This window comes from Typopeltis vanoorti, chromosome 3, assembly GCF_054136105.1.
Source record: "Typopeltis vanoorti isolate ZY-2024b chromosome 3, IOZ_Tvanoo_1.0, whole genome shotgun sequence".
Classification (NCBI taxonomy): Eukaryota; Metazoa; Arthropoda; class Arachnida; order Uropygi; family Thelyphonidae; genus Typopeltis; species Typopeltis vanoorti.
In genome coordinates, this window is record NC_143551.1 from 39,373,092 (window position 1) to 39,392,676 (window position 19,585).

The 19,585-nt window shown below is 37.7% G+C and overlaps 1 protein-coding gene across 1 annotated transcript in view; it reads right to left on the reverse strand.

The window, feature by feature from the left end:
- Positions 1–19,585, reverse strand: part of LOC150108066 (tRNA (carboxymethyluridine(34)-5-O)-methyltransferase alkbh8-like) — a 249,687-nt gene that overhangs the window by 129,324 nt on the left and 100,778 nt on the right. The window contains exon 5 of the mRNA XM_090415571.1: positions 4,401–4,471. Within this exon, the coding sequence (XP_090271697.1) occupies positions 4,401–4,471 (71 nt within the window). The remainder of the gene's footprint in view (positions 1–4,400; positions 4,472–19,585) is intronic.

The following is a 19,585-nucleotide window of genomic DNA, read 5'->3' on the forward strand; positions in this document are numbered from 1 at the left end:
GCCAGGTGGTAATTTATTATGTCTATACGCAAATTCCAGGAGTATCATGAAAATTGGGGTTGAGTTTGTTGCCTTGGTGAATACAGTGTGCTGTAAGATTGTTGGGATTAGTGAAACCTGGCTATCAGAATCAAATGTTCTAATTGAGATCAAGTGCAAAGGGCATAGTATTCATATTTATACGAATGACACAACAGATATGAGAGTATTACTAATGATATCTGATGATTTGAATCCAACAGAATATAAACAAGTGAAAACCATAATAGTAATAATGTGCAATGTAGTATTGAGTTTCAGGACTTTGCAACTCAGCTGCTGGAGATGATGAAACCAAACACCCTGATGGTTAACTACATGGGCTATTGTTACAGGTGACTTAAATTATTCAAGCAATGATTGGACAGAAGAGAAATCTCATGACAAGAATGAAGATTTGACTGAGCTGTTGCAAAATTATGTCCTCAAGCAGTACATGAAAGAAGGAAATCAAGGTCACAGAGTGTTACATTTGATCATAGTATCAGAAGGGGGTTTTCACAGTTAAGTATACAGTATTAGAACAGGTTACATGCTGAACTACAAAGCTGGAAATTCTCACCAACTCATGAGAATATTATCTTTGGTCTCATGGTATCAGTTACTGAATGGAAAAGATGTCAACAATAGGAAGCTTTGAAAAGGAGTATAAATGAGGCGGTATCTAAATGTGTTCCTAGAGTTCAAAGGACAAATAGGGTGGGAGTAAAATGGATGGGAAACTTTATTAAGCAAGAGATAGATCCAGAAGAAGATATGTGAAAGGAATATCATGAAATTTCAGTAGTAAGCAAATTCCAAACACTCACATTTTAAAGAAAAATTTTAATTTCACAAGAACATAAGTACAAAAATTAAACTCTAACTTTACCTAATAATTTATATGTGCTCCTCTGTTCCTAATAAGTTCATTAATTTTCTTAGGCATGGACTCTATTGTTGGACTCTATTACCAACAGAGAACACATTTTTCTTAATTCTGCATCTCGAAACCATACTTTTAAATTACCTGGCCACTGAAGCAATTGGATGTTGTGATTTTTGAGGAACTCTTTCACTTTTTTGGAAGTGTGGCAAAGAGTAAGATCCTCTTGAAACATGAGTTCTTTGTCTTTCTGGTTCTGTCTGACCACTCTTTTTTCCCCAATATTTTTGTGAATTGGTTACTTTTCATCATATCATCAACAGGCACAAGTGATCCTGAACCATCATGTGAAAAACAACCCCAGACATCTTTTCAGCTAGGTGTTTAGGAGCTTGTTGAAGGTGGACAGGAGAAGTTTTCTCAGACACTGATTTGCAAACATAGGGTACTCGTGTTCCTTGGACAAAGAAATTGCTCTCATGAGAATATGACCTTTCTCCTCTCAACTTAAATTATTCAAGCAATGACTGGACAGAAGAGAAATCTCATGATAAGAATCTTTGTACACTTTTGCCCACTGGAGCCTCTTTTTCTGCGTAGCCATTGTCAACAGTTGTTTCTCTTTTGATCTGTAGGCAGTCCAGTCTGCTTCCAACAATCTTCAACAGACTGTCATGTCAGAAACATGAATCCCACTAGCTGCCAAGTCTCTATTTAAGCCTACAACAAACAATCTTAGATTCATTTTGCTTTTCCTAAAACTAGTAAACAATTTTGAGTAAGTGTAGTTTTCCTTTTCTGTCAGGAGAAAACGTGTCTCCCTAAAGCCTCTTTAAATTCGCATTAACTGTACCCAAACCAACACCACATTCATTGGCAATTTGTCTTTGAGTCATGGATATGTGTGTGTGTGTGCCGAGAAAGAGTACAAATTTTTGAATGCTTCCTTGGAGATGTATACATTTTATAGCTACACAAAATGAATAAAAGACTACAAATGTCAACTTGTTTACACTATTAAAAATGCACAACACCATTAATAAACATCGTAGAGACAGTTAAAACATGCAGCACTTAACCAAAATAGTGAAATAAAACCAAAACCAAAAATAATAAACCAAAACCAAAATTATTGTGAACTGAAACAAAAACCAAACTAAAACCAAAAACATGACGAAAATTCGGCTTGTTTGGATCACTTTGTTTGTTACTGTATGTGTGAGATGAGTTATGAAATATATAAAGCACAGGACACAAAAGTTAATGCAGAAAGCTAATAAGGAGTATGAAAAGAACAGAAAATGTGCAGGCTAAAGACAATCCAAAGGAATTTTATCTTTATGCTGCAAGTAAAAGACAGAATGAATATGGAAGAATACCTTTACTGAATGCAGATGGTACTCCTGTGTCAGAAGCTAAATGAAATTGTTCAATTAACGAATGCTCACTTTGCTAAGAGCTATCAACTATGGTACGCAGCACTTCCACTTCACTGGATGAAGAGATAGAGGTGAATAAGAATGAGGTTGAAGTGCTGTTGTGTGACCTGGATAAGAATTCGGCTAAAGGAATTGGTCCTTAACCTGTCTGTAAAACTTGAGTTTCAGTTCAGGAAAACTACCAGGAATCGAAAGAATTTATGGCAGCTCTGTTGTACAAGGATGGTGAAAAAACCAGTATGTCTCACTGCTGACCTATAAATATCTCTGGAGTGGTTGTAAAGATTTTAGAGAAGTTTGTAAGAACTTGAATACAGAAATGGAAGGCATGTTTTAGCAATTTGCTCATATTTTATATCAATGTTATGGCTGAGTGTGATAAAGGATTGGATACACTATGATACTATTCCACTTTCCTAAGACATCTGGTAGAGTACCACATGAGAGACTGTTGAATAAACTGGAAAATATGGGACTGGAACTCTTGTCTTGAATAATGAACAGTTGATAGCCAGGTATCAGCAAGTGGTATACGGTGAGTGTGGATCTGCTGGATTTGAGGTTACCAATGGAAGTTACTAGGGGTCAGTCCTTGGAACATTGTTGTTCACTTTATATATTAATGATATTGGAAAGGATCTGACAGAAGAAGTTCAATTCTTTGCTGAAGCAAATATAGGCAAGGGAATGCTACTGATATCAAGAACTTACAGAATAATTTGAATAGGCTAGAAATGTGGGCAAATGATAATAACTATCAATTCAATGTCAGTAGGCATAAAGTTATACATTTTGGCATACAGTAGTCCCCCCCCCTTATCTGCAGGGGATATGTTCCAAGACCCCCAGTAAATGCCTGGAACCAGGGATAGTTTCAGGCATTTACGAACCCTATATATATACTATGTTTTAACTTATACATACATACCTATGATAAAGTTTAATTTATAAATTAGACATGGTATGAGATTAAGAACAATAACTAATAATAAAATAAAACAATTATAACAATATACTGTAATAAAAGTTATGTGAATGAAATCTAAGCAACCTCAGCATATGATTTTTTTCTTTCCTTATAAAGCCGTAAAGTGCTTAAAGGAGCACTTTACGCTTCTCTTTAGCATATCTGAATTGCCAGCATCACTACTCTTGCGCTTTAGAGTACAGTACAGTACAGTACAGAGTGGATATGCTGAAAAAATGGATGATTCACGTCCTAGGCAGGACAGTGCTAGATTTCATGATGCTACTTAGAACGGTGCACAATTTAAAATAAAATGAAATGTTTATTTCTGGAATTTTCCATTTAATATTTTCGGGCTGGGATTGACTATGGGTAGCTGAAACTGTGGAAAGCGAACTAGCTGATAAGGGGGAAGACCATTGTATTATACTGGTAGGATTATGCTACAAGAAACTGATAAGGCTAGAGATCTTGGAGTGATGGTAGATAGGAAGTTGAAGTCATAAGGTCACATAGCAAAAACTGCAAATACAACTCAGAAGGATCTTGCAATGTGTGAACACTGATTCCACTCGCTAACTGCTCAGTGAAAGAAAAATCTAGCTCTTATCCCTTTCTTAATCATGCATAAACTTAACTTCCATGGATGCTCTTGGGTTCTCTCCACCTTCCATAAAACAAAAAATCAGATGATATCCTCTAACACCCCATTCAGAAGTTTATAGACTTTGATCATATCACTCCTATTTTCTCTGTTTATCCAGGGTCTGTAGTCCACGTATTCTCAATCTGTCTTCATAATCTACATTCCATAATCCCAATATAAATCTTTTTAACTCTTCTTTGGATCCTTTACCTTGTAAAAAAGGCAAAATGACTTTCTCTAAGGATAAGGAAGTCATTTTGCCTTTTTACAAGGTACAACCTGGACTACTGTGTGCAGATTTGGTCTCATGGGTTCAGAGGGGATAAAGAAGCTATCCCCTAAAAGATAAAGATGGAAAGGGTGTAAATAAGAGTTACATATATGATATGTGAATTAATCATCATACTTATTCATAACCATAACCTAAATATTTTATCCCAATACCTGAGAACCAAGACTTAAAGACACAATTCCATCTTCAAATGCTGAATGAGTATCCACATGTGGGGGAATACCTATGATTGAAAAAAAACAATTATATGCTGTGAGAAGTGTGTGTGTGTGTTTGTTTGTGTATATATATATATATATATATATATAAACACACTATTGTACAAAACCTAAAGACGAACACTATTTCTGAATATTACAGTCACAAATTCAGACAAATCAGCTTATGGTGAATAGCTGACAATTTCAAATAGAAGGCGGGTACACATTCAACTTTTCAAATCGTGCACAAAGGAGGGGTCACATGATAACACTTAACAGGAAAAAAGGAAAAAGGCTGGGTTAAGCAAATTGTCATTGAAGGAAGCTCTTTTGATGAAGGAATAAAGTTGCAAACTTGGATGTCTTGTAACATTTCAAAGACATCATCTAGATGATTTCATATGGGAAAGAATTACTGGAAAGCTTGAAGGCCACAGAATTACTGATATTCCCAGAGAGTTTGGAATCTCACATAACACTGCACCCAGGCTCTGGGCAGAGTTTCAAACCAATGGAATGCATTCCAGATATTTGCTAAGTGGTCACCCTCACTCTACCATGAGCACGAAGACAGATTTTTGCTTATAATAGCAAAACGTAATTTTGTTGTATTCATAACAATTCATGTGGTGTTGCATTCATAAAAATTGGACAAGATACTAATGGGCTAATGTACTCTTTACAGATGAGAGTCATTTTACACTTTCCTCCAATTCTAGACAATAACCTGTGAAAGTGGTACTGCTTACTATTGCAAGAATGTTCTTGAAAGGGACAGAGACGGCGGTGCTGGGGTCATGGTGTGGGGAGGCATTAAGCTTAATGGCACTGAGCTAGAAGTGCTGGAAAAAGGGACTATGACTGGTGAAAGATATCGCAACAAAGGTCTTCATTGTCATGTTCAATTGTTCCATGATGCTGTAGGTAAAGAATTCATTTTTATGGATGACAATGCCACACCACATCGTACATGAGCAGTAGAAATACTTCTGGGGACCGAGGATAATAACTGAATCAAGTGGCCAGCATTCTTCCCAGATCTCAAACCCCATAGAATAAGTTTGGAATGCAATAGGGAGATACAAAATTCCCCTTCAGAAAACAAAAAAGGCCTTATCCTTGCTCTGAAAGAGGAGTGGGCCAGTTTGCCTCAAGAACTCCTGAATTACTTGGTGCTAAGCATGATACAACATCGTGAGAGTTGCATTGCAGTTCGAGGTGGACTTATTTCATACTGAAATGTCTCTCTGTATAGTTTTCTGTAAGCATTAAACATTAATTCCTTAACTACATCCTTAGGAAATTTGTAACTTTTGCCAAAAACGTATTGCAATTTAATTTGTATGAAATTTATAACACATTTTTTGTGTAATATAATTTATTAGTATGGTTGCATTAAATTTATGTCCACATTTGGCTGTAGTTATTTTCATGTACAGGTAAAAAGTAGTTTGTCCTTAGCTTTTGGACACTAGTGTATTTCTAAAAAAACAAGAGAACTAGATATATAAGTGATCTACATATTTAATATTAAAAGGTATAATCTATCCAATGGGATTATTTACTACTGCATATGCTAACCTCAATTGCAAAACAATACAAAAAAAAGTGTAATAATAAAAAAAATTACCAGCATCACGATGATTGAATTTGACTAGACAGAGACCTTCATGAAGCATATTATTTCTCATCACACCTTTTAAATCTATTAAAATTATTAAGTCTTGTGCTTTCTTTACTTGCTTTCTAATAATATTGCTAATATCATTAATTTCTGCATTCAGGAAAGTATGACTGCCAAGCAATCATGAGGCATATCCATAATCATCAACATACAATACTGTTTGTTACCTTACTCTCCTTTTCTTTTTTTTACTAATACTCCCCTTATTCTTCCCTCTCACCTTTCTTTTCTTACTTTTCCCCTGCAGCACTTGTCAGGACTTTTCCAATAGCTCTAGCTCACATACTGCTCTGTGAAAGACTCTGCATAAGGGCACTATTTCTCCCATTACAGTGACATTAGTATATTCATCGTACTTCACTTCTTTCACACTGTGTTTCTCCTGGGTCACACTTTCATCAGTTGTCCTTTGATCACTCCCTCCTAAATTCTTTTTTGTTCTCTATGACACTGATATATTCCCCATGTTTTGTTTTGTTTTTTTATCTCAAACACATTCACTACATCTCACTTTTGGCAAAGCATCCTCAATTTTGTAATACTTCCAAAACTTTTTCACCATTTTCACTTATCACCACAAATATCTCACTTTCAATAATGAATATATGGCACGTGCGCGTGCGCACACACACACACACACTGACCTCACAAAATCCTTCATATCTCTGGGGAATGGCATGTTCTCTACCACTATTCTGCTATGGTGTCATTGATATAACAATATATAAAAATAAAGCTTTTTAAAATACACTGACATGCAAGAATAGCAAAGATAAACATTAGGAGACTGACAAAATGTTCTGAAGGTCACCGAAAAAGCCTAAAATTATTATTATTGGTTTCTCCATGGATTCTGGACACCCAACTTTTATACACACAAAACCTATCATACCTCTCTTTCACTGTCAGAGCATTCAACTAATTCTGGCAATCCATTCCACTCACTCGCCACTCTCCATGCAAAAATCTAGTCCACACAAATCCTTACTAACCATACTCTTATATAACTTTCAGCGGTAACCCCTAGTTCTCTCTCTCTATCTGTCATATAATGAAAAATTTTCTTTGTGTCCATCTTATAGAACCCCTTTAATAACTTATAAGTTGCTATCGTGTCCTGTCTTTTCTACCTATCAACTAAACTTTGCAATCCACATAACTTCAACCTATTCTCATAGGAAACATTACACAGACCTGATAAGCTTGGTCTCTCTGAATCTTCTCCACTACCTCCTGATTCCCCAAAAAACCCAGCTGACCAAATCTGTATACACAGTAGTCAAGATGCAGCTGAATCATAGCCTTATAAAGAGAGATAATAACCTCCTTATCTTTACTTTTTTGAACATCCAAGTAATCTTTTGAGCTATCTTACCAACTTTTGCAACATGCCCTCTGAACTTCAATTCTGTGCACTATTACAGTGAAGCCCATAGCCTCGTCAATTTAATTCACAATCATTATCCTATACCCATAACGCCAATTTATTTAAATCATCCTCTGCAGGACATCTACATCACCTTTATCAATTATTTGGCTCTCCACTTTGCATCATCAGCAAACAACTGAATATCCTATCTAAATCTTTCCTTGCATCATTAATATAGAAATTAAAGAGTAATGGCCCTAGTACAGAATGATGAGGCACTCCACTAGTCACCCTCATTCTCCTAGATTCCACTTCACAATATACTACTGTCTAGTGTCTGTCTGTCAACCACACCATACTAATGGTGGGCCTACAAATTTCATATCCATTCCCATTTGCTCCAACTTTTGTAACAGTTTTACATGCAGTATTCTTCTAAATGCCTTCATAAAGTCCAGCAATATCACAGTGTAGCACCATTTCCCTTATCTAATTCTGCAGTCACTATTATAAATTGTGAGTAAATTACAAAGGCAAGACCTATCTTTTACAAAGCCATGTAAAATGGCTTTGTAAAATATGACACTCTATGGTGACTGAACACCATAGAGTGTCATATTCTTATCCACCCACTGTTTGGATTTTACCCAACATTTCCAATACCTTAACCACTGCTCCTGAGATATTAATTGGTTTGTAATTTGCTACTTCTGTCTTGGAGCTACCTTTATGTAATGGAACTATCTTACCCTCTTTCCACTTCCTTGAAACCTTGCCAAAGTTAAGACTTAGACTGAACAACTTCATCAGAGGCAATGCCAATTCTCATGCACATTTCACATAGTATGCAGGCTGATATGCCATCCAGTCCCACTGCCATATTAATGAGGGGGGGGGGCTGAATTTTCGTGCTTTTGCACCTCCAACCTCTAACTAATCAACACTCTTTCCAAACATCTAACCTCCAAAACCATTCAAATGCAAATACAGATGAAATTATATTCTTTTTATAATCCTTTATTGAAGTATAAGTAAGCAAAGGAAGATGGCACATGTAGTATCTTCATGACTATGCTACTTGTATATAAAGACTAATGGCTAATTAATGTGAATTAATTACCTTACTTTCCCACAATGCAAAGTACACATCCTTTTGGTGTGTATAATGCCATGAATTATTGGAAGGCCACTAATTTACTCTATTAGCTTCCTATGATTAGCCTCTATATATAAGTAGCTTAAATATGATTACTTCACATGCAAACTTCATTTGCATACATTTGAATATCTCACTTTCAATAATGAATCTTAAAGATTATTTTTCACTTGGTTAGACTATAATAAATTTAGTTTAATCCTTCATCCAACTGTGAGCAAACAAAGTTTGCACCTGAAAGCATCTTCAGGACTGGGGTAAGGTAGTACAACACCAGGCAACTCATTGCAAAGGTGGAGCAAGCTTACATCACTCCTATCTCCCATAATGCAAAACACATCTCATCACTATGCAAACTTCATTTGCATACATTTGAATATCTCACTTTCAATAATGAATCTTAAAGATTATTTTTCACTTGGTTAGACTATAATAAATTTAGTTTAATCCTTTATCCAAGTGTAAGCAAATAAAGTTTACACCTGAAAATATCTTCAGGATTGAGGTAAGGTCGTACATCCCTTGGCAACTCATAGCAAAGGTGAATCAAGCTCTCATCAATCCTTGTCTCAGTATCTTCCATAATGCAAAGCACATCTCCTTGCAGATATGTATAATGTTATGCATTAAGGGAAGGGCCACTACCCAGACTAGTTTCGACCTTTACTGAGGTCTCTTCAGTGGGAGCCAGGCCCAAGTGGAGATATCTGGAACGACTTCAGGGTTCCAGTAAGCTGCATGGTGGTCTCACATAGGACCACCCACTAAAAGCAATAAAATTTATCTATCACCTAAACTTATATATGTACACACACACACACACACACCCCGTGTGGCTAGTCTTTAGCATTCTTGTTAGTTCTTGATAATATGCTTAACTTATCAGGAGCATGGACTCTATAAGATATCAAAAATTTTCTAGGATGCAGGCCTTATGCAGTTTTCATTTCATCACATTCTGTTGTTACCTCAGATTGGACCCATGGCAGATCCCTGTTTTGAGAAGTTTCCAAGTTTCCCTTTAAATGCTTTATGAGCAGTTTACTCAAATGTGGCAAAGTCATCATTTGCCATATTTTGAATGATCTGTGTCTTTAGTCATTATTATTATTATTATTATGGGTATCTCCATGGAGTCAGTAGACTCATCATGGGAGACCCAAACTAGCAAAACAATATCTGTCATATCTCTTCTTGAATTCATTTACAGACGAAGAGCTCACAACTAAGTCAGGCAATGAATTCCATTCATTCACCACCCTCCAGGCAAAAAACCTTGTTCTGACACCCTTGTTAACCACACTCTTTAATTTCCAGGGATGACCTCTTGTTCTTCCATCACTATCACACAGCTGAAACATTTCCCCTGCATCAATCCTATAAAAACCTTTCAGTAATTTAAATGTTTCTATCATATCCCCTCTTCTCTGCCTATCAACCAACCTCTGCAATCCACAAGCTCTCAATCTGTCAATGTAGGGAGCATTTTTTACATCACTCACCAACTTAGTCACTCTTCTCTGAACCCTCTTCATTGCCAAGGAACCCAGGTGACCAGACCTGAGCACAGTAATCCAAATGTGGAAGTATCAATGCTTTATAAAGGGGAATAATAACCTCTTTATCTCTGGATGTCAGTGTGTTCCTCAACAACCAAGTAATCCAATGTGCAATCTTGGACACCTTAGCAATGTGCCCCCTGAACTTCATCTCCCTATCTACCAACACCCCTAAGTCCCTAGCCTCATCAGTCTCTTGGAGTACTGTTCCATCAATGTATTACACAGCTGATAATCTTTTAATCCCAAAATGCATGACTTTACACTTTTCTACATTGAACTGACATCCATTACCTTTTGTCCATTCTACCAGCTTGTTTTAATCATCCTGCAACTTTCAACATCAGCTTGATTTTTTATTGCGCTACCCAACTTTGCATCATCAGCAAACAACTGAATATCTCCCTTTAAACCATTTCCTATATCATTTATATACAAATTAAACAACAATGGCCCAAGCACAGAGCCCTGAGGCACACAACTGGTCACCTGCCTCATCCTGGACTCTTCTCCTCCATAGACAACCTTCTGGTATCTCTCCCTGAGCCATTCTCCTATCTATATCACCAATTTAGTATCCATTCCCATCTGCTCCAATTTGCATAACAGTGTTCCATGGGGGTATCCTGTCAAAAGCCTTAGCAAAATCCAGAGGTACCACTGTGTAGCCAGTTCCTTTGTCTAATTCAGATGTCATTGTATTATGAAAAGTTAATAGATTGCTAAGGCAGGATCTACCTTTAACAAAACCATGTTGGCCTCTATAGAGTATCATATCCTGATCCACCCATTCTTGAATTTTGTCTTTAACCAACTTTTCCAATAATTTTACCACTACTCCTGAGATGGTTATTGGCCTGTAATTAACTACCACAGTTTTAGAGCCACCCTTATGCAAAGGAACCACTTTGCCTAATTTCCACTCCCTAGGGACCATACCAGAGTTCAAACTTAAATTAAATATCCAAGTAAGAGGGGTTGACAATTCCTTTGCACATTCACGCAACACCTGAGCTGATATTCCATCTAAACCTACAGCAGTGTTTGCATTTAAATTTTGCAATATATTAAATACCTCTGATTTCTTAGCTTCAATTCTCACATTAGTTATTGCTACAGGTACAGAAATATCCTCACTTGGGTGATAGACTTTTGAAAAGTGATCACTCAGTAACTCGACTATTACATCTGATTTTGTCACCTCAGTACCATCAGCACCCACTAAAGTTATCCTTCCGAAGTCATTCTTCCTTTTACTTGCCACATGACTCTTTGGGATTACCCTTGATCTCTTTGGCTAAGGTCTTCTCATAATCTGATTTAGCTTTTCTAACTATGCTGGTAACCTTTCTAGCTTCAGCCTTGTACTGTTCATGGGTGTACTGATCGCCTTGTAAATTCTCCATAACATTTTCTTTTTTTGCAGATCAAGCTTGATACTATTGCTCATCCATCTAACGCCTGCCTTGTTTGACTTCCTGACCATGGGGACACAATCTGATATTGCTTTCCTCAGATACCTGCTGATTTTATCTCATGCACTGCTAACATCTTTCTCCTGCAATATGTTCTGCCATGGGATGACTGCAAGCTCACTCTGAAGCTTGTTATAATTGGCTAACCTGTAGTTCCATATATACCCCTTCTTAACAGAAAAATCCACAAATTTTGCAACCTCTCAAGTCAATACCACATGATCACTTTCACCAATTGGAGGTAATGAGGACACCTTACTTATGCATATATCCTCTGAACCAATAACCAGGTCCAACACTCTCACACCGTGTTGCATTAGTCATGTTGAAAGTTTATTTTTCACTTGGTTAGAGTATAATAAATTTAGTTTAATCCTTTATCCAAGTGTGAGCAAACAAAGTTTGCACCTGAAAGTATCTTCAGGACTGGGTTAAGGTGGTACAACACCAGGCAACTCGTTGCAAAGGTGGAGCAAGCTACCAACACTCCTATCTCAGTATCTCCTATAATGCAAAACACATCTCCTTGCGGATATGTCTAATGTTATGCATTAAGGGAAGGGCCACTACCCAAACTAGTTTCGACCTTTATTAAGGTCTCTTCAGTGGGAGCCAGGCCCAAGTGGGGATATCAGGCTGAAGCATTAGCAGGTCATCTCTACCTATAGGAATAAACTTTCAACATCTTTCTCTAAATCCAGAGTAATTTAATAAAAAAGGTGGCACACCTTTTGGCAACTCCTATAGGTAGAGATGACCTTGCTATTGCTTCTGCCTGGTATCTCCACATCTGGGCTTGGCTCCCACTGAAGAGACCTCAATAAAGGTTGAAACTAGTCTGGGTAGTTGCCCTTTGCTTAATACATAACATTACATATCCACAAGGAGATGTGTTTTGCATTATGGGAGATACTGAGATAGGAGTGATGTAAGCTTGCTCCACCTTTGCAACAAGGTGCCTGGTGTTGTACTACCTTACCCCAGTCCTGAAGATACTTTCAGGTGCAAACTTTGTTTGCTCACACGTGGATAAAGGATTAAACTAAATTTATTAATGAATCTTAAAGGATTCAACAAGAATGTTTTCTTGGCAAGTGTAATTTAATTTATAACCAAGTGAAAAAACTCTCTAAAATATATTTCCCATATAAAACTAGCTCTAATCCAGATTAGAGCTAGTTTTATATGGGAAATATATATATTATATATGGGAATTATATATGGAAAATATATGACTTCTAAATTAATTCAACTTTGGTATCTCTTCTGTGTCTGTTCATCTTCGGGCCTGATTCCAGGAAACAGAGTGGTTATGCTTAGAGGTAGGTTTTGCCTGTCACTGAGTAGTGCCACCAATAAAAGTTTGATTTGATAAGTTTAGAAATGATACTATAGATCACTCAGAGTTTTTGGAAAGGGGGGTTCCTCCCCCCCCCACACACACCTTAACTGTACCTCAATAAAGGTCGAAACCAGTCTGAGTAGTAGGGTGACAGTGATCATGTAGTACTCACTTGGGAAGTGACTAAGTTTATGAATGTTCCATTCAGAAAAGGTTACATGCTGAACTACAAAGCAGGAAATTATGATCAACTGAGGTGTACTAAGTTCACTGAAATGGGATTGGTTGATGAATGGAAAAAATATCAAAAGTGCATGGGAAGCATTTAAACAATACTTAAATGATGCGATATCGGAATATGTCCCGAGAGTTCGATGAGTAAATAGGGTAGGAGTCAAATGGATCTGTAATAGTATAAAGCAAGAGATTCGTATGAAAAGAATGATGTGGAAGGAACACCGTGTGCATAAGGATGATGTCCATTATGAATGTTATAAGCAGTAGGCTAGAATAGTCACAACTGTGGTATGGAAAGCAAAATCTGAGTATGAAAAGAAACTGGCTCTGCATGCTAAAGATAACCCAAAAGAATTCTAACGATATGTTGCAAGTAAAAGAACGAATGAACATGAAAGAATAACTCTTCTAAATGCAGATGGTGTGAGGGTTACAGATGCAGAAGAGGTTGTTCAGTTAATGAGTGCCCAATTTGTTAAAAGCTATCAGCCTGGTGTATGCAACATTGAGCACACTGTTACTTCTTCACTAGATGAAGAAACGCAGGTGTATGAGGATGAGGTATTGGAGCAGTTGCACAAATTGAATAAGAATTCAGCAATAGGGACTGATGGGATATCAGAATGTGTGCTAAAAGAGTGTTCAGCTGAACTGGCCATTCCTTTGCCCAGGCTGTTTAATCTGCAGGAACGTATGGCAATTCCATAGCACAAGGGTGGTGCAAAGACCAATGTATCCAACTATCGACCAATTAGTATCTCAGGAGTGGTCGTGAAGATTTTGGAAAACTTGGTTAGAGCTCGCATTCAGAAATGGGTTGACAGTGAATCTCTACTTTGCAATGAGCAACAAGAGTTTACTAAGGGAAGGTCATGTTTTAACAACTTGCTCACATTCTATAACAATGTTATCATTGAAATAGACAATGGGAATGGATGCACCATGATACTTTTGGATTTTGCAAAGGCTTTTGACAGAATACAGTATGGTAGACTGTTGCATAAATTGGAGAATATAGGTTTGGGTTATAGAATATTAGCATGGTTAAGAGGATGGCTGACTGACAGATATCAAAAAGTAGTATACAGGGGATGTGAGTCTGGAAGGTTTAAGGTAACTAGTGGTGTACCACAAGGATTAGTGCTTGGTCCACTGTTATTCAATCTGTACATTAATGAATTGGGAAGGATTTGACAAGCGACATACAGCTATTTGCTGATGATGCAAAGATAAGTAGGGGTAATCAGGAATGCTGCTGATATGCAGTACTTGCAGAATGATTTGAATAGGCTGGAACTGTGGGCATGGGAAAATGGATGTCAGTTCAATGTCAGTAAATGTAAAGTCATTCACTTCAGCATGATTAGATATCCAATGTCATATTATATTGGTGGGATTGTGTTAGAAGAAACTGATGACACTAGGGATCTTGGAGTGGATAGGAAGTTGAGTTCAGGGACTAGCTAGCAAAGATTGCAAATACAACTCAAAAGATAATTGCAATGCTGAAAAGAACATTCACAAATAAAGATAAGGATGTCATTTTGCCTCTTTACAAGGCCTTGATAAGACCTCTTGGACTATTGTGCACAGGTCTGGTCTACTGGCTTCTGTTGGGAGAGAAAGAGAGAGAGAGAGAGAGAGTGCAAAGGAAAGTATTAAAAATGATATCAGGTTTGTGGAATACTGATTATGAAGACAGATTGAGAATTCGTAGACCGCAGACTCTAGCAGACAGGAAAAAAAAAGGGGGGGTGACATGATTGAGACTGACAAATTTCTGAAAGGGTCATACAGGATTTCGATTGATGGAATTTTTCAATTTATGAAGTTTGGGGAAAGGACAATAGGACATCCTTGGAAGCTAAGAATGAATGCCGCTAAGAATGGAGTGAGGGCTAAATTTTTCACTCATAGGGTGGTACGTGATTGGAATGGATTGCCACTGGATGTTGTCAGTGCAAGCAGTGTGAATGAATTCAAGAATAAGTATGATAGCTGGTGAATGTAGTATGTGGCCTCCCTCGATAAGTCCCTGACTCCCTGGAGGTCTCTCTTAATAATAATAACAATAATAATTATTATTATTATTATTATTAATCTAACAAATAACAAAACAAATTGAAAGAACTGCTGATAAATAATATTTATCAGCAGTTTTATTTATTATTTTATTTATTTATTTATTTTATTATTTATCAGATAATTATTAATTCTCATATGCAACAGACTATCATATCGTTCAGTACAACCTACTGTCCGTGCGGTTAGCCTAGTGGCTTTGTGCTTCACAACCATATGCCTGGGACAAGGAGTGTCCTAAGTTCGATTCCTGTCAATGATGCGAGGAGTAAGAATCTTCCTCAGCCATAGCCAAGTTAGTGGTCTTGGGCATGGACAGTAGGGTTTTTTCCCTCCAGTTTATCTGGGGTTTTTCATCCCACAACAGGCAAACCAGTCTCGTGAACACACACGAAATACAGCCAGGAATACTGACCCAGCCATAGGCCTGATTCGTCAGCCTGTGCCGATTTCAGCACCTGGATAAAATTTGGGGGAAACTAGATGGGGCTGTATCCCTCCCCTATAAAAAGGGAACTCATGGCTACTGTACCATCACATGGTAAGGAAGGAAGTACAACCTACCGTGATGCATGTAAGAAAGTGATTATAATAATAGTCAGCGGCCAGATCGGTTTGAAAGCACTAGTTCTCGTCTAATCGTCTGAAGTTAAGCAATCAAAATCTGAGCCCAGTTTGTACTTGGGAGGGTGACCACCTGGGAATCCTGGGTGCTGCTGCCATTAACTTTTTTGATGGTGAGTGGCCTGTGGAATGCTCCCTATGAGGATAGATTGAAGGGGTGTGGATTGCAGAAGTTGGTTGATAGGAGAAAAAGAGTGAATATGATAGAAACATTTAAGTTACTTAAAGGGTTTTATAGGATAGATGCAGGAGAAATGTTTCAGAACTTGGCTAGAGGGACCAGAACAAGGGTTCATCCCTGGAAGTTGAATAAAAGTGTGGTTAATAAAAGTAAGGGGGTGTGAGGCCTATATTTTTTGCTTGGAGAGTTGTGAATGAGTGGAATGGGTTGCCAGAGTCAGTTGTGAGTGTTCTGTCTGTTAATGGGTTCAAGGAGAGGTATGATAGATTGGGTCTCTCACGATGAGTCTTTGGAGTTCATGATGGAAGCGCCCATATAATCAGTGGCGGCTTGTGGCTTGAAACCGTGGGGGTGCCGCAACTTTCGAAATATACATACACACTCTAAGTAAGTGTATACGTGTAACTTTTTTCTTGACTACTTGTATTAGAAACTATAACTCATTTTTTAGGAATGTTAGTCAAGTGAGTAATATTTATTATCCGACCAATTTCACCGATTTTTGCTATCGGCATCTTCAGGGATACAATTGGTAAGCGATATGAAGGTGACAGACTAGGTTTTAACTGACAGTTCAAATTCATACAAAATTAATACTGTGCGTGAGACAATACGCGTGTCGCAGTTACATAATTTATTGGTTGTAATGTAATTGGCATGAAAGTTCATTTCTTTAGCGTTTAGTGATCTAATTAAAGTTTTCCAAATATCAGGTAGGATTAGACCTTGATTCTTATTTAGGTTTCCTGTTGAAGGTTCTAGAATGGTAGTTCTCTTCTATATATGGCATATGACTCTTATCCCACTCGATAAGATGGTTGGTAGTGGCAAATGGGAAGAAAGGCCTGAAATATCTTGTCTGTTAAGCATACGCCAAACTTTGCCACTGTACGTGGTAACCGCTCCATTCCCGGGAACAAAAAAATTTGCTATCGAGCTTCACGAGCACTCATCAAGCAGGCTATACATGACAGATTCAGAAAGAAAAATCAAGCTTATTCTTACATCCACAATACTAAACGTAGACTGAAAACCTTAATGTCCCCTAAAGAGTGGGCAGGCTTCTCTGAAATCACCCAAACACACATCAACGACTACGCGATGTTAACTGAAGCTCGACACACAAAAAAATGGTATGCCTTAACAGGCACAAAATACATTACACATACTATTCCCTATCTTTCTGACACCTTCACCTCACGACCCACACTTGACAACTCCATCAAAAACCTATCGCACCACGTTCTCACACCGGACGAGATCATCATCCTAAACAATGGTCTAAACTTCGCGATATCCCCTAAATTCGTACCGAAAAAAGACATCATCATCGAAATCCAAGCGAAACTTGAAAATGACCCAAACAGAGACACAATATTCCAAAAGATAAACAACATTATAAATAGCAAAATAATAGTAAAACCCAACATCACTCCCAACTTACAAAGTGCCCTTTTATCTTTAAAAAATAACCCCGATATCATGATCACAAAAGCTGACAAAGGTGACACCGTTGTCATCATCAATAAAACGGATTACCACAACAAAATAATGGCCGTCTTAAACGACCAACACACCTACCAAATAATCCACAATGATCCTATCCCCGACCTCATAAAACAGATAAACAGCACCCTACACACCTTAAAAAGTCAAAACAAAATAGATAAAACCACAATGAGACACACAACCCCCCCGCACTACTCGCACCCCCTATATGTTCGTGAACATCAAAACCCACAAAGACGGTTATCCGATATGACCCATAGTCTCCTACAAGAACACCACCACAGCTCCTTTATCCAAATTTGTTGCCAAACTCATCAAACCACTACTAACAACGTCTATCTGTATGATCAAAAATACAGATGACCTATTCTGGAAATTAAGCAACACTACTCCATCCCAGGATGACATCCTCTCCTCACTAGATGCAACTTCATTATACACCAACGTGGATGTTCCCAAAACTTTAGACATCATACACACACTACTCTCCGAGGACCACACCCTACACACACGCACAAAATTAACACCAAATGACATCATTAGTTTGATTAAACTCACAATATCCGCCAACTTCTTTAAATTCAACAACTCCTTATATGTTCAAATTTTCGGTCTCCCAATGGGCCAAAACATCAGTGGACAATTAGCGGAGTTATTCCTGGCGCACATTGAATCACTTCTACTCCACCCTTCCCCCCCCCCCCCCGGCATCACCTTCTATGGCAGATACGTAGACGATATTCTATGCATTGGCAAACCCTCACACATCTCCACCTTACAAACATCCCTCAACGATTTTAGCAACAGACTACAATTCACCATGGAAACAGAACAGAACAAATCCATCAATTTCTTAAATCTTACATTAATCAGAAGCCATAACAGAATTGCCACGAAGATATTTCACAAGCCCACACATGTCGGAAACTACCTCCATTTCAATTCATACCACCCATATTCCGTTAAAAAATCAGTCATCCTATCACAATTTATCAATGTTTACAAATTCTCCACCAACAGCAATTTTCTTAACACTGAACTCAAGTATTTAACACATGTTTTCAAAAATCGTAACTACTCCACGCATCTAATAAATTATGCAAACTTTACGGCAAAATGCCGTCTTAACAATAATACAACAAAAGCAGACTTCCCGACACGCATGGTCATCAAATTGCCATACATCCAAAACACATACAAATACATTTTCAAAAACACAAACTATAAGCTAGTATTCACCACATACCATAAATTAGGAACTCCTAAAACCTACTAAATCTCTCACTTATAAAGAATTATTTGAACACCACAACGTAGTCTACAAATTTCCTTGTCAAAAAGACTGTGACATCACCTACACGGGCTCTACAATTAGGTCGTTATGGACTAGACTACAAGAGCACTTCAGGGATTGCAATATTCCCATTCCAGAATATCTGAACACGAAAAAACATCGCAACATCAAAAAGAAAAACAAACCACAAAATACAGGGAAGACTGAAATTGCAGCTCATGCCCTTGAACTAAAAAACATTCCCCAAATTGACAAAGCCATAATCTTTGACAAACAAGAAAACGAAACGATGCTTAGAATACCCGAAACTATTGCCATAAAATGTGATGGTAATTCTATCAACGTCCACCTACCTAATTTCCGAATGTTGGACGTTCCAAAACTTACAAATTAAGCCATGCCTCCGGCCATTTAGCGACAACAAATGCCCAAATTTGGCAGATACATCTTGCAGCCTTGACATAGCCCTACAGTCATTCCCACAAAGTTCCGACGATGGTCAGACGATGACCGAAACAGTCCACACCCCGCAAACCCTTGCCCCAGTTTCCACATAAGGATACCCTTCCCCTTCCTTCCCCCCCCTCTTCCCACAACAAAATAATATATATATATATTTATATAT